This window comes from Martes martes (genome assembly GCF_963455335.1).
Source record: "Martes martes genome assembly, chromosome: 8".
Lineage (NCBI taxonomy): Eukaryota > Metazoa > Chordata > Mammalia > Carnivora > Mustelidae > Martes > Martes martes.
Window position 1 is genome coordinate 96,950,553 of NC_137895.1, and position 24,093 is coordinate 96,974,645.

Consider the following 24,093-nt stretch of genomic DNA (forward strand, 5'->3'; position numbering starts at 1 on the left):
ATCACAAAATTTTGCAAATAAGATACAGTGGCCTGTAATAGATGTGATGGCCTTTTCAGTTGAAAGTAATGTTGAAAGCAGATAAATATCCATCAAGTGTGAGAGTTTCCTCTCTTAATAGTATCATTATATAGAAACTACCAGTCACTTCAAGATCTAGGAAAGAGATGTGAACTGGAAATATTATAGCAGCAGATAAATACTACCCAGTGCAAATGTCTACCATACAGTAAAAGATTTATTAAATACTTTGGGAGATAAAACCCCATCTTTTAGAAATATATTTTAAATAAATAGAATTTTGATAGTATTTCCCAAATAGTTTTAATGTCAGTTTTTTTTTTAAGATTTTATTTATTTATTTGATAGAGATCACAAGTAGGCAGAGAGGCAGGCAGAGAGAGAGGAGAAAGCAGGCTCTCCACGGAGCAGAGAGCCCGATGGGGGGCTCGATCCCAAGACCCTGGGATCATGACCTGAGCCGAAGGCAGAGGCTTTAACCCACTGAGCCACCCAGGTGCCCCTAATGTCAGTTTTATAAATTACATTGTTATGTATAGTATTACTCTTAATTGATAAATTTAGCGCAATTCCAGTCAAAATCTTAATTGTACTTTTTGTGGAACTTGATAAACTGACTCTAAAATTCATGTGGAAGATGGCCAAGAATAGTTAAGGCAATTTACAAGAACACCAAGCTGGGGGAACTTGCCCTAAAAAAAAAAAAATTCAAGATTAAAGTAATAAAGAGATGATGAAATTGGCACAATGATAGAAACAAAATAGATGGAACAGAGGAAAGGCCACATAGTATGACATTAATTTGCAAAGAAAGCAAATGAAATATCTGAATATTTTGTTTAAATCACAGGAGGGAGTCTAAAAAATGTTTAGTGGGTGATAAATAATTAAGTATAACTTTGTTTAATATGTAAAGCTACTGATGGTTTAATCTCTTTATTTTAAAAATAAGGTTTTCTTAAGACAGTCTCTGAGCTTTTTTTCTTCTTTAGTCTCCAATTCTATAATTTGGGGGCTTTGAGTTACATAATCCTGACAGTAGATTTGGAATACTAGTGTGTAGATAATTCTGCAGTACCTGCTTTAAAGGAATTAAACTGCTGATGAATATTCTCTAAGAATTGTGGGATTTTGTTAGATTGGTGCCTTTGCCTCAGACATTTTCAGTTATAAACAACTGTGTAAACTGTAAAACTGTAGGGTTTCATTCCTATACTTAGTGCTGTGTGTAGTAAGCACAGATATATTAGAATGATCTCCAAAAAATAACTTGGTTACCTCTGTTAATGCACATGTGGGCTTTAAACATCTTGTTAACTTTTACTTTTGATTTTGTTTGTGATTGAATCTGATTAAGTGTGGGGAAAATGTTTCTGGAAAAGAATTTAAAATAATTTAAAATGCAATGCAAAGCAGTATTTCATAATGGGTATAATATAGTCAGAATAAATTTGTAAAGTTTTTTAGGTTTATGAGCTTTCTTTCCTAGAGCACCAGTATTTTACTTCTTCTGTCACTGGTCATCTGATGAGAAGCCAGTTCGTAGGTACTTGAAAATAAGATGAATATAATTTCAGTAATGCCTACAGTGCTTGGTGTACCACACTTTTGAAACCAAACAAAAAAAACCTATCCTGCTTGCCCCAGCAGATTTTATGAGAAATAAATGGAGGTAGTATTGTTATTAACTTTTGTTGGTAAAGAAGCTAACTAAAGTTTTAAAAAATTTGTTATTAAAATTATTATAATCAGTCTCGCAAACCTTTAATAATCCACTTTCTTTATCCCTAAAAGGATAGAGTAAAATATATAAAATAAACATACTGTCTTTTTAAGTTTTTTGCAGAAGAACCATTTTTCTATTTCTTTATATGTTGTACTTTAAAATTTTGTTTTGTTTCATTTTTACGATTCCCATTTGAATTTTTGTTCAACTGTCAGATAGTTTATGGAATAGCTATTGCATTTTCTAAGAGGTGCTGTTAAGGATTTTTTTTTAATGTGTATGTCAATACTTGTCCTCAAAAAGTAGATATTTATAGAACAATAGGAATAACACTTTTGTATAAGTGAAATATTTTTTTTTCCAAATTGTAAGTCACATTACAGTTATTCTCAATAATCCTTTGAAGTAGGCATGTACTTTAATATAAAATGAAATATAAAAAATAGATAGCTTCTATGCTATTCCTCTAGTTACAGGTATTTTCCTTTATTGATTTCTTTTCTCTTTTTAGGTACCTAGTCGATAGTCGCTGGTTCAAACAGTGGAAAAAATATGTTGGCTTTGACAGTTGGGACAAATACCAGATGGGAGATCAAAATGTATATCCTGGACCCATTGATAATTCTGGACTTCTCAAAGGTCACTATTTTCTTTCTTCAGTCAGGTTGTAAATGTGTTCATTTGAATATGTTATAGTCAATATATGTAATATGGAAAACGTTAATGTAAATAAATTGGAAAAATCTCTTCGTATTATAGATTTGACCTAATGAACTCAGATTATTCTATCATAATTAGTTATTACTCTGTATCATGACAATTTTTTTCATTTATTATATAAAAAACATTTATTATTTTTAACCCTTTAAGTGAAGAATGTAAGTTAGAAAGCACTATATTATTATTTGGGGGAAATGCTATATTCTTATTTTTCCTAATGGACACATGACTTTTTTTTTTAAGTTGGGGAACATTGATACATGTTTACATTCTTGGATTTTTACATCAGTCTTCTATACCCCTCACTACTAACCAGTCTTCTATACCTTTCATTACACTTGAAGAGAATAAGACATAAGTACCAGAATTTCCATTTCTGGCCAAGATGGAGTGAGAGGGACTAGCTTTACTCTTCCACATGAGCAAACTAAGACCTTGTCAGCATATATAAAATAACAGTTCTCAAAACACTGAATACCAGGCAACAAAGGATAGTGATCCTTGAGTGATAGCTTACTGCGTTGATAGAATGTTCAAGACAAGGCACAGAAGAGGAAACCCATGTAGACAAGCTCCCATAGTTGAGGAAAGAGTTTGGAGTCCAGGGAGACCCATACCACCAGCGTTTTCAGGGCAGAGTACTAGATAGGAATGATTAGCAAAAAGAGACAGAGGAGACACAGAGACACCTAGAGATATACAGAGGGTCTCTCTTAGGTTTTCAGTTGAGTGTTGATCAAGGTCATGTATGTGAGGGGGCTGCCCAAGGCCAGGGAAAGAACCATCCAAAAGAAGTAGAGGGAACAAGTCATCGGGGCTCATTTAGAACCAAGAATAATATGTTCATAGCAGTTAGAGTGGAAAATCTTATAATTCATGGAGTATACGACCGAGAACTATTTTGCCACTGTAATTGAGCAAATTAATCCTTTTGTCCTTCTAATCTGAAAGTGTCAAACCTTATATCTTAGAACAAAATGCAGAAATACTTGGATCCAAAAATATCCAGCATCCAATCAACAAGTTAAAATTTATAATGTCTTGGATCCAATCAGATATTACCTGGCATGCAAAGAAGCAGAAAGAGATGCATAATGAAGATAAATGTCAGTGTTTAAAAAAAAATTTTAAATAGGAAAAATGAACAAATGAAATAAATATAAAACAGCAAGAAGGTAGATTAAAATTATTCTTTATGAATAATCACATTAAATGTAAATATCCCCAATTACAGATAGAGATTGGATAAAAAAAATTAGACATAACTCTAGGACACCTGAGTGGCTCAGTTGGTTAAGTGTCTGCCTTCAACTCAGGTCATGATCCCAGGGTGCTGGATTCGAGTTCTGCATTGTGCTCCCTGCTCAGCGGGGGGAGCCTGCTTCCCCCTCTGCCTGCTCCTCCTCCTGCTTGTTCACGCTCTCTCTCTCTTTCTCTCTGGCAAATAAATGAATAAAATCTTAAAAAAAAAAAAAGACATAACTATGCACTGTATATAAGAAAGTGCCCCTTTTAATATAAAGATACAAATGGATTAAAAGAAATTGAAAAAGGTGTGCTATGTTATGGTAAGCAGAATTCTAAGACTGACTCCTACTGACTTCTTTCTTACATAATCATCTCTCCCTTTGAATATGGGAAGAGCCTGTGAATAGGATAAGATATCATTCCCATCATTATTTATGTTGTATGGCAGAGGGAGAGTATCCCAGTGGTTTTTTTGTTTTTGTTTTTTTTTAAAGATTTTATTTATTTATTTGACAGAGAGAGATATAGTGAGAGAGGGAACGCAAGCAGGGGGGAGTGGAAGGAGGAGAAGCAGGCTTCCCACTGAGCAGGAAGCCTGATGCAGGGCTCCATCCCAGGACTCCGGGATCATGACCTGAGCCAAAGGTAGACTGAGCCACCCAGGTGCCCTATCCCAGTGGTTTTAATCTAATAACAAATGTCCTTTAAAAGCAGACTGTTTTCTAGCTGGTAGGAGAAGTGAGAGATTTAAAGCATGAGAAGTGCTTAGTGCATCATTTTTGCTATGAAAATGGAAGAGGCCATGTGACAAGGAAGGCAGGCATCCTCTAGGAAAAGAGAGTGACATTGCCCAAGCCAGCAAGGAGACAGACCACCTCAGACCTGGCACCATGAAAAACTGAATTCTGCCAACAATCTGAATGGACTTAGAAGCAGGTTCTTCCCCCAGAGTTTTTAGATAGGAGATCACCCCATCTAACATCTCGATTTCTGCCTTATGAGCCCTAAATAGAGGATCCAGTTGAGCCCACTGGAACTTGTAACCCACAAAATTGTGAGATTGTAAATAAGTATTGTTTTCAACTTAGTAGTTGGCTAAGCATCTGACTCTAGGTTTCACCTCAGGTTGTGATCTCAGGGTTGTGAGATCAAGCCCTGTGTTAGGTACCTGCACTCAGCAGAGTCTGCTTAAGACATTCTTTCCCTCTCCCTTTGCCCTCTCACCACTCTCTGTCTCTCTCAAAATAAATAAATAAATCTTTAAAAAAAAACCAGTATTGTTTTCAGCCACTAGATTAGTTTTTTATGCAGCAAACAGAAAAGTAATACATGTGCCAAAACTAATCAAAAGAAAGCTTGAGTGGCTCTATTAATATATAATTATATAATATCTGAGTATATAAATAAAATGAGAGTCTCGAATCAGTGGTGTTGGTTTTTAAGAAATAAGAAGGAACAAATAAAACCTAAAGTAAACAGAAGAAAGGAAAGAAGAAAAGTAAGTTCAGAACAGAAATTAGAGAAGAGAAAAATAGAGAAAATCAATGAACCCAAAAGCTCATCTTCTCAAAGCAAATATAATATGATGTGTCAATTATAAAAAAGAAAAAATAAGCTGATTCTTTGTGAAAATAATAAAATTGATACATATCTAGTTTGATCACAAGAAAAAGGAAAGACACAATTACCAATTACCAGGAACATAAGAGATGTAGTATCAGTACAGAATCCACAAATATTAAAAGGACAATAAAGGAATATTATGAACCTTATGCCATTAAACTCAACAAACTAGGTGAAAACTACCAAAGCTCATTCCAAAAGAATAGATTACCTGAATAGCCCTGTATCAAGTGCAGAAATTGTTTCAGATTTTTCCCAAAGAAAACATCAGATCCAAATAGTGCCACTGGTGAATTCCACCAAATAGTTAAGGGAGAAATAATACCTATTTTACAAAACTCTTAGAGAAAATTGGGAGATAGTATTTCCCCACTCATTCTTTGAAACCATCATTACCTTGTTACCAAAATCTTAGAGGCATTTCAAGAAAACACACTAGGCCAGTATCTTGTCTGAGCAGAAGTTTAGTAAGTCAAGTCCAAAAATGAAAAGGATATGTATGTCATATAGAAATATGTATTTAAAAGATAACATATCATGTAAGATAGAAGAGTAAAATAGAAAGAAACGTCCTTGTCCTCATAATGGGCATCTGTGAAAAACCTACAGGTGGCATGGAAAAGACAAGGATGTCCACTCAGCTCTTCAGCTGGCATTACTGGAGGTGTCCTGCCCAATGCAGTAAGGCAAAAGAAGAGATAAAAAGCATACAGACTGTATAGGAAGAAATAATAAATCTGCTTTATTCATAGACAGCTATGATCACATAGAAAATTAGATTGAATATACAAAAGAAAAAAAAAAGCTGCGAGGGGTATCTGGGTGGCTTAGTCGGCTAAGTATCTGCTTTGGCTCAGGTCATGATCAGATCATGAGCCTGTGTCAGGCACCCTGTTGAACAGGGCTGATTCTGCCACTCTTTCTGCTCCAACCCCCTGTTTGTGCTCTCGCTCTCTTTCACATTCTCTTTCAAATAAATAAATAAATAAAATCTTTTTTAAAAAGTTCCTAAGGACTAATAAATGAGATTGGTTTATGGGATATAAGATCATTATTTAAAAACCTAACTGTATTTTTATATGCTAACAGTGAACTAACATGAATAGAAATTTAAAAAAAAACATTTTGTAGTAACATCAAAAAAACACAAAATATGGATAAATCTGACAAAATATGTACAAGCTCTATAAATTGAAAGCTAGAAGACATTGCTGATAGAAATTAAAACCTAGGGCGCCTGGGTGGCTCAGTGGGTTAAAGCCGCTGCCTTCGGCTCAGGTCATGATCCCAGCGTCCTGGGATCGAGCCCCACATCGGGTTCTCTGCTCAGCAGGGAGCCTGCTTCCTCCCTTCTCTCTCTGCCTACTTGTGATCTGTCTGTCAAATAAATAAATAAAATCTTTAAAAAAAAAAAAAAAGAAATTAAAACCTAAATAATAAGAGATCCTGTAGGAACGTCCAAAGACTCTATATTGTTAAATTCCCCCCCCAAACTATAGATTCAACACAGTTCCAAATTATATTTCTAGTAGGTGTCTGAAAAATTGAGATAGAAAAAAAACCTGCAATTGAATTTACCTATCACAAAATTTATCCTTTTAAATTGTACAATTAAGTGGTTTTTAGTATATTCACAGTTATACAGCCATCACCACCATCTAATTCCACAATATTTTCATCACACCAGAAAGAAACTTTGTACCCATTAGCAGTCACCCCTTATACCCTCTTAAAACCTCTAACCCTCAGCAACCACTAATCTACTTTCTGTCTCTGGTTTTACTTACTTTGGACATTTCATCTAAATGAGATCATAGAGTATATAGCCTTTAACGTTTGAGTTCTTTCACCTAATATAGAGTTTTCCAGTGTCATCCATGTAGCATGAATCAGTACTTCATTCCTTTTTATGGATGAATAATTTTCCATTGTATGGATATACCACATTTAGTTTATCCATTCATCAGCTGATGGACATTTGAGTTTTCACTTTCTGGCTAATGATGCTGTGAACATTTTCACATACAAATTATTGTGTAGTTACATCTTTTCATTTCTCATGAGTACATACTTAGATGTACAATTACTAGGTTAGATAGTAACTCTATATTAAACTACTTAAGGAATTGTTAGACTGTTTTCCAAAATAGTTGCACTATTTTTACGTTTTCACCAGCAATATATGAAGGTTCCCAATTTCTTCCTATCCTTGCCAACACATTATCTGTCCTTTTATTATAGCCATCCTATTGCATGTGAAATGATATATCATTGTCAGTTTGATTTGTGTCTCCCTAGTGATTAATGATGTTAAGTATTTTATCTGTGCCACTTATGTATATATATATATATTTTTTTTTTTTTTTTGGAGAAATGTCTATTCTGATCCTGTTCTTTTTAATTGGACTACTTGTCTTTGTATTCTTATGTTTCAAATGTTATTTATAGGTTCTGGATACTAACCCCTTATCTAATATATGATTTCCAAAAATTATCTCCCATTCTGTAGATTGTCTTTTACTTTTTTGATGGTATCTTTGAAGCACAGAAGTTTTTAATCCTAAGTCCAGTTTATATTTTTTCTTTGGTTACTTGTAGTTATGTCAGAAGGCATCACCTAATCCAAGGTCATACAAGATTTATACCTATGTTTTCTTCTAAGAGTTTTATTGCTTTAGCTGTTACATTTATGACTTTGATCATTTTTAAGTTAATATTTGTATGTAGTGTGAGGTAAGGATCAATTGAACAGATTAGAGAATCCAAAAGTTGATCCACATATATGTGTTCAATTGATTTTAGACAAAGATATAAGAGGATTTCAGTAGGGAGAGGATAGTCTTTTAAACAAATGCTGCTTGAGCATTAAGTATCTGTTTGCCAAAAAAAAAAAAAAACAAACCCCAAAACCAAAACAAAACAAAACACCCAGACTGAATTTTGATTCATATTTGGCATCATACACGAAGTAAACTCAAAACAGATCATATAAACTATAGAACTTATAGGGAAAAAATGGGTGAAAAATCTTTGTGACATTGTGTTAAGAAGATTTCTTAAATGTGATACAGAAAGCACAATTGATAAAAGAATGAACTTTTTGCCACTAATTGATCGGTAATAAATGATACTGTTAAAAGAATTAAAAGACATTTTTTGAAGAACCTCCTCACTGTTTTCCAAAGTGGCTTTACCAACGTGCATCCCACCAACAGTGTAAAAGGGTTCCCCTTTCCCTACAACCTCTCCAACATTTGTTGTTTCTTGTCTTGTCAATTCTTGCCATTCTGCCTTATGGGAGGTGGTATCTCTGTGGTTTTGATTTGAATTTCCCTGATGGCTACTGATATTGAACATTTTTTTCCTGTGTCTGTTAGCCGTTTGTACCTCTTTTTGGAGAAGTACCTATTCATGTCTTCTGCCCAGTTTTTGACTTGCTTATTTGTTTTTTGGGTGTTGAGTTTGAGAAGTTCTTTACAGATCTTGGATACCAGCCTTTTTTCTGTAGTGTCATTTGCAAATATCTTCCCCCATTCCATGGGCTGCCTCTTAGTTTTGTTGACTCTTTCCTTTGCTGTGCAGAAGCTTTGTATCTTGATGAAGTCCCAAAGTTCATTTTCACTTTTGTTTCTCTTGGCTTTGGAGACATGTGGTGAAAGAAGTTGCTGTGGCCATTGTCGAAAAGGTTACTGCCTATGTTCTCCTCTAGGATTTTGATGGATTCCTGTTCCACGTGAATTAAGGTCTCTCATCCACTTGGAGTTTATCTTTGTGTATGGTGTAAGAGAATGGTTGAGTTTCATTCTTCTATATATATATAGCTGTCCCAATTTTCCCAGCACCATTTATTGAAGAGACTGTCTTTTTTCCATTGGGTATTTTTTTCCTGCTTTGTCGAAGATTAGTTGACCATAGAGTTGAGGGTCCATATCTGGGCTCTCTATTCTTTTCCATTGATCTATCTGTTTTTGTGCCAGTACCATGCTGTCTTGATGATCACAACTTTGTAATATAGCTTGAAATCAGGCAATGTGATGCCCCCCTGGCTTTGTTTTTCTTTTTCAAAATTTCCATGTCAATTCAGGGTCTTTTCTGGTTCCATACAAATTTTAGGATTATTTGTTTAGGGTATTTTGAAAAATGCCATTAGTATTTTGATTGGGATGGTGTTGAAGTTATAGATTGCTCTGGACAGCATAGACATTTTAACAATGTTTATTCTTCTGATCCATGAGCATGGAATTTTTTTCCACCTTTTGTGTCTTCAATTTCCTTCGTAAGTGTTCTGTAGTTTCTAGGGTATAGATCCTTTACCTCTTTGGTTAGGTTTATTCCAAGGTATCCTAAGGTTTTTGGTGCTATTGTAATTGAAATCGATCTCTGATTTCTGTACAGTTACTTTTTTAGTGTATAGGAAGGCAGCTGATTTCTGTGCATTGATTTTGTATCCTGCCACATTACTCAGTTGCTGTATGAGTTCTAGTAATTTGGGGTGGAGTCTTTTGGGTTTTCCAAGTAAAGTATCATGTCATCTGTGAAGAGAGAGAGTTTAAAATAGAGCTACCCCATGACCCAGCAATTGCACTACTGGGTATTTTACCCCAAAGATACAGATGTAGTGAAAAGAAGGGCCACATGCATCCGTGTTCATAGCAGAAATGTCTACAGTAGCCAAACTGTGGAAGGAGCTGAGATGCCCTTCAACAGATGAATAGATAAAGAAGATGGGATCTGTATATGCAGAGGAATATTACTCAGCCATCAAAAAGTATGAAAACCCAACATTTGCATCAACATGGATGGAATTGGAGGGGGTTTGCTAAGTGAAATAAGTCAAACAGAGAAAGTTAATTATCATATGGTTTCACTTACATGTGAAACATAAGGAATAGCATGGAGGACCTTAGGAAAAGGAAGGGAAAAATGAAGTGGAGGGAAATCAAAGGGGGAGAAGAACCATGAGAGATTGTGGACTCCAAGAAACAAACTGAAGGTTTTAGAAGGGGGGGGGGGTGGGGGATGAGTTAGCCTGGTGATGGGTATTAAGGAGGATATGTATTGCATGGAGCACTGGGTGTTATACGCAAACAATGAATCATGGAACACTACATCAAAAACTAATGATATACTGTATGATGACTAACATAACAATAAAAAATTATTATTATTATTTTTAAAGATTTTATTTATTTGACAGAGAGAGGGAGAGAGATCACAAGTAGGCAGAGCAGCAGGCAGAGAGAGGGGGAAGCAGGCTCCCTGCTGAGCAGAGAGCCCAATGTGGGGCTCGATCCCAGGACCCTGAGACCATGACCTGAGCTGAAGGCAGCGGCCCAACCCACTGAACCACCCAAAAAATTATTTTTAAAAAAACGAGAAGATGAGGCGCCTGGGTGGCTCAGTCATTAAGCATCTGCCTTCAGCTCAGGTCATGATCCTGGGGTCCTGTGATCGATCCCCACGTTGGGCTCCCTGCTTGGCGGGAAGCCTGCTTCTCCATCTCTCACTCCCCCTGCTGTGTTCCTTCTCTCACCATGTATCTCTCTCTGTGTCAAATAAATAAATAAAATCTTTAAAAAACAAAAACAAAAAAAAAGAAAAAAAAAACCACAGTGTGGGGGAAATATTTGCAGATCGCCTAGTTGATAAAAGACTTGTATGCAGAATAAAGAATTCTCAAAACTATATTAAGATAACATAAAATATAGTGGAAAATGTAGACAAAAGATTTGAACAGTTGCTTCACCAAAGAAAATGGGGTTTTTAAAACTGCATAACTGCAAAGATACTCAGCATCATTAGTCATTAAAGAAATGAGGCTTAAAACCATAATAAAGTACTACTATTGTGTATTAAAATGATTAAAATTTAAAAGAATGACCGCCATCAAGTGTTGACAAGGATGTGAAACAAGTGGCGCTTTCATACGCTGTTTTTGGAAATGAAATAATCAGGAAATTTCTCAAAAAGCTAAACATGAGTTTACTGTAGGAACCAGTTATTCCACTCCTGCATATTTACCCAAAAGAAATGAGAGTGTATATCCATACATGAATACTTATACATAAATGTTCATAGCCGTGTTATTTGTAATAGAGAAAATTGGAAGCAACCCCAAATGCCCATCAATATAGCTCAATGGATAAGCAAATTATAGTATATTCATATAATGGAATCCTACACAGCAGTTGAAAGGAATGAAGTATTGATACATAAAAACAATGACTTTCAAGATGAATATGCAGTGTAAAGGAAGCCAAACAAAAACAGTACATCTAATTTTTATATAAGATCCAAGAAAATGCCTGTAATAACAGAAAACAGACATAATTTTTTTAGACAAATTGGATTTTATTTTTAAAAATTTTTAACATTATTTAAATTCAAATAATTAACATAATGTATTATTGGTTTCAGAAGTACAGGCCTGTGATTCATCGGTCTTATATGATACCAGTGCTCATTACATCACATGCTCTCCTTAATGTCCATCACCCAGTTACCTCATCCCTCCACCCACCTCCCTTCTAGAAACCCTCTGTTTGTTTCCTATGATTGAGTCTTTTATGGTTTGTCTCCCTTTCTGGTTTCATCTTGTTTTATTTCTTCTCTCTTCCCCTATGAGCCGTTGTTTCTTAAACTCCACATATCAGTGAGATCATATAATTGTCTCTCTCTGACTAACTTTTTTGCTTAGCATAATACCCTCTAGTTCCATCCATGTCATTGCAAATAACAAGATTTCGGTTTTTTGATGGCTGCCTGATTTCTGTGTGTGTGTGTATCCCATCTTCTTTATCCATTCATCCAGACATAATTTTCATATATAATTCTACAAAATGCATATTAGTCTATGGTTGCACAATATAGGTAAGTGATTTTCTGGGGATAGGACAGGAGATCTGGATAGACAGGAAGGAGAGTTTACAAAGGACTACTAGGAAACCTTTGAATGGGGATGGATATATCATTTTGGTTGTGGTGATGGTTTCACACTTGCATTGTTCTGTCACTTTAAATATGTGCAGTTTATTCTATATCAATTATATATCATTAAGTGCAGAAGTAACAAATAGGAGCTCTTTTGTGTTTAGCTTAGGGGTATTCTCATCCCTTAAAAATAAACTGATTGTTTCATCTTGCCATTAGATATAAAATTACTGTTGGATTTTGATATATAATAGAGTCTTTTACCCAAACTCTTAAACTGTGGGAGACAACATAAAAGTCTTAATTTTAGACTCTTCTTTCTTTTCCTAAGTTTTCTTCAAGGTAATCTGTTAATAGTAGGAAGAAAGTGGATGTTAGAGTAAACCAATTTGTATTTGAATACAGTTTCTATGATCTTCTCTATGTGTAACCTTCGGCAGGTTAATCAATACCTGAATCTGCTTACTAATTAATTTGGAGATATTTACCTCATAATGTTGTTTTGAAAAGTCACCTGAGATAGCAGTGTTTTCTAGTAACACTTTTCAGAGTACCTGCAACTTTCTGCATGTATGATCCTGGACAAGTTACTCAGTTTCTCTAAAAGTATTTTCCAATCTAAAATGGAGATACCTAGCTTAAGGATTATTTTGAGAACTGACTGAGATAACATGGTTGTTTACTGTAATATGTCTCATAGAATATGATGCATATGGGGTTTAGAATATCTAAGTTTCTTTCACCTTCAGCAGGCTCAAAAAATATGTTCCAAATTATCAGTTTCCCCAACAAGATTTTAAAATTACAACTAAGATTTAAAAAAACTGAACTAGGGTGGCTCCGTAGCGCAATGGATAGCGCATTGGACTTCTAAAAAAACTGAACTTAAAAATTAATCCTTAGAATGTATCAGCTATTGAAGTTTGTATTATACAATTCAGAGTTTTATCACTTCTGCTCTATGTGAAAGTTTTCTCAAAGCTTAGTGTAATTCGGGGTACCTAGGTAGCCCAGATAGTTAAACATCTGCTTTCAGCTCAGGTCATAATCTCCAGGTCCTGGGATTGAGCCCTGTGTTGGGCTCCCAGCTCATCAGGGAGTCTGCTTCCCCCTCTTCCTCTTCCCTGCTTGTGCTTTCTCTGTCTGTCTCTCTCTCTTTCTCTCTCAAATGAGTAAATAAAATCTTTAAAAAAAAAAAAAAAAGGTTTAGTGTAATTCTCTGACCCGTTGATTGATCCTAGATGGAATAAATAACTTTCTCTCAATCCTTTCAGAATTTTCCGTGCTTCTTGATTTATATTGTTACATCTAATTAAGAATAGTGGGCTCTCGGGGTGCCTGGGTGGCTCCCGTCGGTTAAAGCCTCTGCCTTCGGCTCAGGTTGTGATCTCAGGGTCCTGGGATCGAGCCCCTTACCGGGTTCTCTGCTAAGCGCGGAGCCTGCTTCCCCCCCACCCCACCCCCCGCGCCTGCCTCTCTGCCTACTTGTGATCTCTGTCTGTAAATAAATGAATAAAACCTTAGAAAAAAAAATAGTGGACTCTCATTGTTGAGATGCTACTGAGAACAATTTTGCTTCTCCTGTTAAATAATTGATAATAATGTATAATCTGCTGGCTCAAATTGAGAAAATCTTCTTTATGTTGTATATAACTCAATTAACTATATCTGTTTCCATACTTTGGAATTTTCAGGTAAAGATAATAACGGAATCTCAGATTAGGACTGTCATTTAGGTATAACTCATGGTATTGCTTCTAGATCTCTGGCCTGCCCTGCACTAAATTTTTAGTTTAACCAGAATTTTGAAAATGATCATAGAATTAGAACCACATCTGAACAACTTCCTCCACTTTAGATTTTGGGAGAAATCTAGATCATGGGCCTTCTGGAATAATTTGTTTCACAAGATGCCCTTTTGTGATTTCCATCATGGTTCCCAGCCCATGTGCTTTGGAGTCATTGTAAAAAGTTATCAGTTTGCGCCTGAATTTCTTTCATCAGCTAGTACTAGAATGACCATTGTTACCATGTGAGGGATCTCCTACTTTAAATATTCGGGAAACACTCTTCTTTCAGATCCCTTGTTATTTTAAGAGCTTAATAAAAAATTATGTCTTTAAATACTGTTCATTGACTACTGGTACACATTGAATCTTTTTAAAGCAACAGTTTATTTTGGAATATGTGGATTTATATGTGAACTTCTTCAGAGCTTTCTTCAGGCCTCATTTAAATACTTAGTCTCTGTGAGTTTAAGTAATTTATGATATTTACACTAAAGTATTTCATGAACTATTGTTTCTTTTTATTTATTGGGTTTACTTTTTTCTTTTGCAGATGGTGATGCCCAGTCACTTAAGGAACATCTTATTGATGAATTAGATTACATACTATTGCCAACTGAGGGCTGGAATAAACTTGTCAGCTGGTACACTTTGATGGAAGGTCAGGAACCAATAGCACGAAAGGTACATATTTAGAATAAGTGAATAAAAATATTTTTATTGGGGGCGCCTGGGTGGCTCAGTGGGTTAAAGCCTCTGCCTTCGGCTCGGGTCATGGTCCCAGGGTCCTGGGATCGAGCCCCGTGTCGGGCTCTCTGCTCAGCAGGGAGCCTGCTTCCTCCTCTCTGCCTGCTTCTCTGCCTACTTGTGATCTCTCTCTCTGTGTCAAATAAATAAATAAAATCTAGGGACGCCTGGGTGGCTCAGTTGGTTAAGCGGCTGCCTTCGGCTCGGGTCATGATCCCAGGGTCCTGGGATCGAGTCCCACATCGGGCTCCTTGCTCAGCGGGGAGCCTGCTTCTCCCTCTGCCTCTGCCTGCCTCTCTGCCTGTGCTCACTCTCTCTGACAAATAAATAAATCTTTAAAAAAAAAAAAAATAAATAAATAAATAAATAAATAAAATCTTTTAAAAAAAAAAACTTTAAAAAAAATATTTTTATTGAACAGTCACATTTTATTGTTACAGTTTAATGACATGAATCCTCATCAAATATCTAAGAGAAAAAGACCATCAAAATGTTACTTTTATATTGTATAATAACAATAGCTAATACCTGTAGAGGATTTAATATTTGCTACCACTGTTAGAAGCACATTATACATTATTATTAATTTAGTCCTCACAGGAATCTCTGTAGGGTAGGTATTATTATCTTCATATAGATGAGGAAATGAGGGCAGAGGTAGAGAAAGTCACATCAATTTAGAAACTCAGGCAACCTTTTTTCTTAAGCACTGTACTGCAAGTTTTACAATTATAGTCTAGAAACATTAAAAATGATCCATTATCTTTACTTTTTGGGACTAAAAAGTCATTTATGAAAGTGAGGATGTTGTCATCATAGCAGAACACTAAGTGTTTAAAGTAGATCTGTCAGTCTTACATAAGTATTTGTTAATTGTATCAGGCAGGGAAAGGGAAAGAAGGAAGGGTTTGGGTTCCAGGATCTCTGAGCCTATAATTATTTATCTGTGTTGATTTTTCCACACAGAAACAATTAAAAAGTCAAATTATGTAACACAAGGGTATAAACCTCTAGTAGACCAAACCATACATGGATTTATTTGGGACTGATGCTACAGACTAGTTATATTAATGATTTGTATGTATGTATTGATGGTTTAGGGATAGAATTCAGTTCTGTTTTCTAAATAGAATGTGAGTGTACTGTTGATTTAGTTCAGTTTTTATTTTATTTTATTTATTTATTTGAGAGAGAGAACATGAGCAGGAGGGAAGGGCAGAGGGAGAGGGAGAAGAAGACTCCCTGCCGAGTAGGGAGCCTAATGTGGGACTCGATCCCAGAACCCTGGGATCATGACCTGAGCTGAAGGCAGATGCTTTACCAACTGAGCCACGCAGTCACCCTACTTCATTTTAGTTTTGACCCTTAACTTCACTCAGCCTTCTCTTATAGCCATTTCAAAATTAGGATTTCTGTCTTTTAGAAATGCTAGCCTTATACATATAAAATAACCTATTGTTTTATCTGTGGTTGCTAGAGAATTGAATGTTTTGCTCTAAAACTGTTTAGAAGAAGAACTTTATTCCTGGGATAAAAGAAAATCTATGCCTGGAATATCTTCAAATATGCTAACCTGTATTACTTTAACCTTAATGATGTACTTTTTTTTTTTCTTAATAAAGGTAGCATATTATACAGTACTAGTATTTGGAATGTTAAACAGACCAACCAACAACTTCATTGGCATTACTTTTTGAAAGAGGCGTGTTGGAATTTCTTAAAATCTGTGTCTAATAGCAAATTGAAATAAGTAGATAAATAAATATAAAACATGAAAACTTCACACAGAGAGAAAAAAAGTTTCTCTGTTAAGAGGCCATCCATATATTTGTAATAAGATAGTTTGGAATTATTCAACCTGTAAGATAATATTTAAGCTTTAGTGTACATAAAATTATCTGGAGTTGTTTTTAAAATCTGTCTTCCTCCAAAATTAAATTAGTAAGTCTGGGAATTTCCACCTCTACTTTGCCCCCATGTGACTCTTATGACAATGAAATTTACTTAAAGAATTACTGTTTTTTTTCGGGTCTGAAGCCCAACTTGGAATTTTAACTAATCTCTGAATTGAGGAATTTAGGATTAGTAGATTTGATGCAGAAACAAAGTAGTTAACCATCTCTCTGGGCCTTGAATCATCTCTAAAACGTTTCACTTATAATGTCAGACACTCAGTTAAAACAACAACAAAAAAGGCAAAAATAAACATACGTGAACAAGAAATACAGTGGAACCAAAATCTAAGAGAAACAATAGACAGTAGAAACAGATCCATAAGGACTCCAGATAGTGGAGTTAGACAGAAACTTCAAAATACTGTGCTTTATTATGTTTAAAAAAAATAAGACAGTTGAAGGACAAAACTGTTAAGAACAAATATAATTCCAAAACTATTAAGATCCAAATACAATTCTGTAATTCTAAAAATAATTTGAAAAAATTAAGAAGTAGATACTCAGTGTTTGATTAAAACACTAAATAGAACCAAAGAGAAAATTTGTAAACTAAATAACATCAGTAGAAAGTATACAGACTAAAACTTAAAGAGACTGAAGGATGGAATGTACAGAAATAAGCAAATACACTTGGAGCACAATGCATAATTTTAACATACATATAAGTGGGCTCCTAGAAGAAGAGGGAAGTCAGAATAGAGTAGAAGGAACAGTGGAGTTAATAGCTGAGAATTTTCTAAAACTGATGAAAGGTGACATGCTATATAGTATCAAGAAATGCTGTGAAACCCATGCTAACAACAACAAAAAAATACAAACAAAACCAAGCAAAGGCAAAAAAAAAAAAATTCCTAATAATAGCCACAAAAAAAAGTCTGTTACCTTCAAAGTAATAATAAACAAATGATTTCTCAAGAGAAATGAAAGCTGAAAAATAACCATCTTCAACATGATGAAAGAAAAATAACTGCCCACTCAGAATACTGTAACCAAGGAGAGGATCCTTCAGGTGGTGAAAAAGCTATTTTCAGATAAACAAATTGACAGAGTTTATTACTAGCAGACCTGCACTAAAGGAAAAACAAAACAATCTTTAGAATGGAAGGAAATTATTCTGTATGGCAACTTGGAGACACAAGAGAAAATGTAGATTGACAACAGTAAATATTGCAAATAAATGTTAAGTCAGGCTATTTAAAATGGTAGTTATTTCTTAATTGGGATGAGTATATGCATAAATTTAAAATATGTGATATTTGCATATAAGTTAAGATGGTAGCCTCCTAGGTAATCTCCAATGAGCTCCTCCTTATATCCTCATCCTTGGGTAGTCCCCTGTGGCCAGCAACATATAGCAGAAGTTATAGCATGTGTATCACTTTCAAGATTAGCTTTTAGGGTCGAGGGAGCCAAAAGGTATAAACTTCCCGTTATAAAATAGGTAAGTCATGGGGATGTAAATATATAGCACGGCGACTATAGTTAATAATACTGTATTGCATTTTCAAAAGTTACTAAGAGAGTAAGAGTAGATCTTAAAAGTTCTCATCACAAGAAAAAAATTTTGTCATAGGATGATGGACGTTAACTTATTGTGGTGATCATTTCACAACATAGATAAATATTGAATCATTACGTTTTACACCTGAAACTAATATATTATATGTCAGTTGTACCTCATTGAAATAGAAAAAATCAGACTATAAAAGACACCTTGGCTCGCACTTGGGTGCACACACCCTCTTGCTCTCTCTCAATTCTCAGTCTGGGGAATTCAGCTGCATATTCAGGCAGCCTGTGGCAGGGCTCACATGGTAAGGAACTAAGACTTTTGACCAGTAGTGAGAAATGGAAGCCTGCTAACAACTATGTGAGTGAGCTTGGAAGTGAATCCTCTAGTTTCATGCAACTTTCAGATAATTGACAGCTTGACAGCAGTCTTTCAAAAGACCCCAAGCCAGAATAACCCAGCTAAGCTGCTCCAGATTCTTGACCCTCAGAAACTATGTGAAATAATGTTTACTCTGTTAAGTTCCTGGGTTTGGGGGTGATTTCTTATGCAGCAGTAGAAAACTGATAACTAATTTTGGTACCTGAAAGTAATGTGCTGCCTTAACAAAATTTGAACTGTGGTGGTAGAAGCAATCAGGGAGTAGGAGTTGTAAGAACCTGTAAGAGTACTAATGAAAGCCGAAGGTGCCTTGAATAAATTGTTAGTAGAATTTTAGACTTTGAGGAGGACTTACAGGAAAGTGAAGAAAATCGTATTGGAACCCAGAGGAAAGTGATCTTTGTTATAAGGTAACAGAAAGTTTAGCAACATGTCAACTGTAGTAAATTGAAAGATAAAAAATGTACCTGATGAACTGAATCATCTGCCAGAACCGCCTGGTTTTCTTGTGCTGCACATAATCAGATGAGAGAAGCTAAAGAAAGGGCTGCAAAAAAGGAGCCAAGACCTACTAGTGTTTTGAGGATTTCTGGCGTCTCCAGATGACAGACAATGCTGAAACTATGATATGTTCCAAAGCAAAGATGAAACTCAAGGCACTCTCAACTTTAACCAAAAGTTAAAGCCACAGGGCTGTGACTGTAAAATTCTTTAAGACCTCAGAAAAATCAAAGATAGTGCCTCACAATACTGTTCAGACAAAAGGCCCTTTAAAGGATTTCAGGTATACTTTACACTTCCTTTCAATACGTGGCTTCTAAGAACAATAGGGCTTCTAAGAAGCATAAGAGCATTGCCCTTCAGTCTTCTCAGCATAAACCCAAGATAGGACATACCTAGAGGACATTTGAGGATGTGCCTTTTTGTATAATAGAATGAGACTCCAGTGAGATCCACTGGAAACTTAACGATGTTTTTAAGAACCACTACCGTCTTGGACTACAGAGACAGTGTAAAATCAAAGTGTCTCCTAGACTTCTACAGAAAGCAGGAGTCAGACTAAAAATTTACTAACTGCAAACATGTGCTAACTTTCATGAAAATCGTATGACCCAGAACCAGAATCAAGTGTTGTGAAGAGTTGTTTTTAGATAAGGGCAGAATAAGCCCTAATCAAGGAACTTTAAGTATTTGCCCAGGTGGATTTCAGAATGTCTGTGGACCATTGCCTCCTTTGTTCCTCTTTCCCCCATACCCCTTTGAACAGGAATATCTAAAAAATTATCTTCTGCATGTCCCATCATTTTATTTTGGGTGTATTTGGGGCTTATCTTATCTTGTAGTTCACAGAATTATAGATAAAGAGGAACTGTACTCAAATGCTTAAGAAACTATACCCAAGGAGCCTTATCCGTGCCTGGATCAGATATAAATGACAAGTTTCTGAACTTGGAGTTGATATTATAATGGGATGATACTAGTGGGGGCTTTGCAGGGAGTGAATGTATTTTACATGTTGCGGGGAGGGACTGTGACTTGTTGGGAGCCAGAGAGTGAACTGTAGTAGCCATCCTCAAATGATCACCACCTCCTGGTGTTCAAATTCTTGTGTAATCTCCTACATTGTACCAGAGTTAGTCTGTGTTACCAGGAAAATATGGTGGAGTGATAATATGTTACTTCTGGGATTAGTCTCTAAAAGATGTTGGTGGGGAGTGCTCTTTTGCACTCTCTTGCGTGCATGCTCTCTCTTTGTCTCTCAGATCAGTTGCTTTGAGTGAAGCCATATTGTCATGCAGGCAGCCTATAGAGGCACTTACATGATGAGGAGCTGAATTCTCTGCCAGCAGCTGGAGAGGATCTGAGGACTGCCACATGATTGAGCTTGGAAGCAGATTTGAACAACGTGATTAAGCAGCATGACCTAACTGACATGCATTGCACTTAGTAAATGCAGAATACAAATTCCTCCTAAGTGGAATTTTTACCAAAATTCACCATTTGCTGGGCCCTCAAGCAAATTCCACTGTATTTCTAATGATAGAAATTATTCAGTGTATTTTCTGTCCCCTGTGGAATTTAGAAGTCATTAACAAAAAGGTAACTAGATTGTCTCCTAGCTATCTAGAAGTGGAATAATATACTTCCAAAGTAATCCTTAGGTCAAAGAAGAAATACAAAGTAAAATTAAACATTTTTAACTGAGTGATAACAACAGTACAATGTGAAAGAATGACTAAAACCACTCTTATAAGGGGTGTGATAGCTTAAATGCATAGATTAGAAAAGAAAGTCAAAATCTATTGTCTCAAGAAGTTGAGAGAAGAAAAGGAAATTAAGCTAATCAAGAAATAATAAAAATAGACATTAATAAAATAGAAAAAAATCTATATTAAATGAACAAAGTTGATTCAAAAAACGGTGAAGTTAGACAAGTAAAATAAATGTGAGTCCTGGCAAGACTGATCCAAAATAAAATAATGCCTGGGGCTGGGGGACAGGGGTCATCAAATTCTTTCTGTAAAGGGCCAGATAGTGAATATTTATGAGCCAGGATAGTCTCTGTGGAAACTGTTCATCTCTGCTGTTTTGGGTGCAGCCATAAATGATATATAAATGAATGGGCTTGACTCTGTTCTAGTAAAATGTTATTTACAAAAATAATACAAGTCAAATGTAGCCTGTGGGTCGTAGTTGGCCCATCCCTGATCTTGGCCCTGGTTAGTTAATGCCTATCTACATCACAAATAATATTATTTGTATCTTATTTAGAATATATCTCACCATCTATGAAGTAGTCTTACTAAAAATTGCAAGAATAAAAAGATGGTGAACTTTTCAGTTAAATTATATTTTGGAGATTTATCAGTAAGTTGCACTTCATGGGCTTTATTTGGATCCTGATTCGATAAAAATGAGATGGGGACAATTTGAATATTGACTGGATATTTGATATTAAGGGATTAGTTTTAATTTTGTTAGGTGTGATGTGGTGTTGTGGTTTCTGAGTCCTTGTTTTTGAAGAAATATATCCTGAAATATTTGTGGATAAAATACTACATGTAGAATTTATTTATACTTCTCTACTTGTCTATTTTTTACCACTAGTAAGCACAGTACTCAGTAAGCGCTACAAAAACGACTGTTGCTAACTCCTAAAAAATAGTAAATGTGTCCCATTAGGCCATGTCATCAAACCGTTCTAGAGTACCAGATTTCTTTAGAAATACCTTTGTTTCCAAAGGGGGAAAAGTAAGCACTTGGAATTAAGTAAAGTTTCTATGAAACTTTCATACGCCAATTTATTTTATTTTATTTTTAAAGATTTTATTTACTTACTTGACAGAGACACAGCTAGAGAGGGAACACAAGCAAGGGGAGAGGGAGAAGCAGGCTTCCTGCCAAGCAGGGAGCCCGATGTAGGGCTCAATCCCAGGGCCCTGGGATCACGACCTGAGCCTAAGGCAGATGCTTAATGAGTGAGCCACCCAGGCGCCCCTCATATGACAATTTAAAGAGTACATGAAATTTATCAATATATTTCATGACTTTCTATAAAATGCTATCTAATATTCACAGCAAAATGAACAAATTATATTATTTTAATTCAGTGTAAACTTGTATTTCCCTCACTAATTTAGTAAAGAGGTTTTACCTTCATTGTGGCTGTTAGTTTATGGGACTATCTTTTTTTAGCCATAAGCTTTACATTTTGGACAGGAAGCCAAATTTCATCTTGTGCTTGCTCTTTGTTTATAATAATATAACATAATTCACTTAGAAAAAAACAGTTTGGCAGTCACCTCTAATTCTGAAACATAACTATTATTTCTGAATATTCATGTTCCAGTCTTATTTCAAATGTGTATTTTAATGGTCATAATAATTAGGTAAGTATAACTTTGTACCTTGTTATAATTTTATAATCTTGTTTCTTCCTATTACATAGTCTTCATAGCCATTATTTTAAATTACTATTTTTAGTGCATTTTTAATAAGATAGTAGACTTTATAAATAAATGTAAAGAAGATATTACATAAATAAATCTACATATGAACATAACAACACTAATACATAAATATGCTGGTTATTTTTCTCTACTATGGAGCTACTGTATTTAAGCTTTAATTACTCATATAGTATGGTTCTTTCAAATAAAAATAGGGAGGACAAACTCGTATCTTCTTTAAAAAAACAGCTTTTTAATACACTGCTTTTGGAAGTAGTAAAATGTCTTATGAACATAGTAGTATTTTGAGTACTGATGATGAGGGTTTTAACAATATAGGATATTGTTGGAGAGAAGAAGAAAAATGGTGAGAAAAATCCTGAAACCCAATAAAGTGGATTTTGAAATAATCTTGGTGTTTTGTTTTCATTGTTTATAATGACTAACAGCTAAATCACTATCTTTCCAGGAAAATATCTGTTGGTGTTATGAAAATTAATCCTCAATTTTTAAAAGCTATGCTTATGTAGAAAAATATATCTCAATGTAAATAATAATATATCTCAATGTAAAAAATTGTTATTTTATCCTGTTTTATTATGCCATTACCTGCTCTGTTGATCATTCTCTTTTTCCTCCTAAAAATGAGGCCTGTGGGCACCTCAGTTTTAGCAACTTACCAATGATTAGTATTAAATATATTTTAGGATTCTTACTCAGATATTGAGTCCCAGAGCAAAAATTTCTGATTGATAGGAATATTTGACTTCTGGTTTTTCTACTTAAATATAGCTACACATAATCCTGTAAAATTGAATGATATGGTATCTTTTACTACATTCTTAACCTCAAGAATAAATAAGCATGAGATTTAAAACAAATTTCATTAGTTAAGAGATAATTTATATATTAGTTTGTAAAAGTAATTAAGATCTAGAGAGGTACATGCTGTTGCCTGTTTTAGAAATGTGAATATAATAAGTGTAATTAAGAGATTATAAATAACGAAGTATTATAAAAATTAGTGTTGGATTAGACATTAAATACTGGCTAAACCACATTTGAAGTTTTTGAGCTAAAACAATTTCCCTGCAAGTGAAAGACAAATTTGTAAGGCCTTTGCTGAACTGATGCTAAGCTTGTGAGTTACAGCAGTTACTTGGAGCCTCCCTTTAGCCATATTTGTCTAATGTATCACGTATCAAGCTGATTACTATTTTCAGAAACAGTATTCATGACTGAAATTCTACAGTTAACCTTTAGAAGATCAAAAGGAAATATACTTACTTAAAAGGTGACCCTAATATATACATATTTTCTCTTTTCCTGCTTTGTTGCTTGCATGTTTAGCAGCTTTTTTTTCTTTTTTTCCCATTCGTTGCATAGAATTACTAAGAGTGTATTTAAAGGTCAAAGAAAGTCATCTTACGTTGGAAAACTAACATATCACTTACAGACCATTGCTGAATATTTTGGCCGCAGTAATTTGGAGTTC

The 24,093-nt window shown here is 35.0% G+C and overlaps 1 protein-coding gene across 4 annotated transcripts in view; it reads left to right on the plus strand.

Moving 5' to 3' along the window:
* Positions 1 to 24,093, plus strand: part of USP15 (ubiquitin specific peptidase 15) — a 116,149-nt gene that overhangs the window by 15,390 nt on the left and 76,666 nt on the right. For 2 of the 4 annotated variants that reach the window (XM_080811221.1, XM_080811222.1), the window contains exons 2-3: positions 2,259 to 2,386; positions 14,609 to 14,739. In XM_080811221.1, coding sequence (XP_080667347.1) covers positions 2,259 to 2,386; positions 14,609 to 14,739 — 259 coding nt within the window. Of the gene's footprint in view, positions 1 to 2,258; positions 2,387 to 14,608; positions 14,740 to 23,796; positions 23,893 to 24,093 lie in introns of those variants that run through there. The other 2 variants (XM_080811223.1, XM_080811224.1) reach the window with 2 other exon arrangements.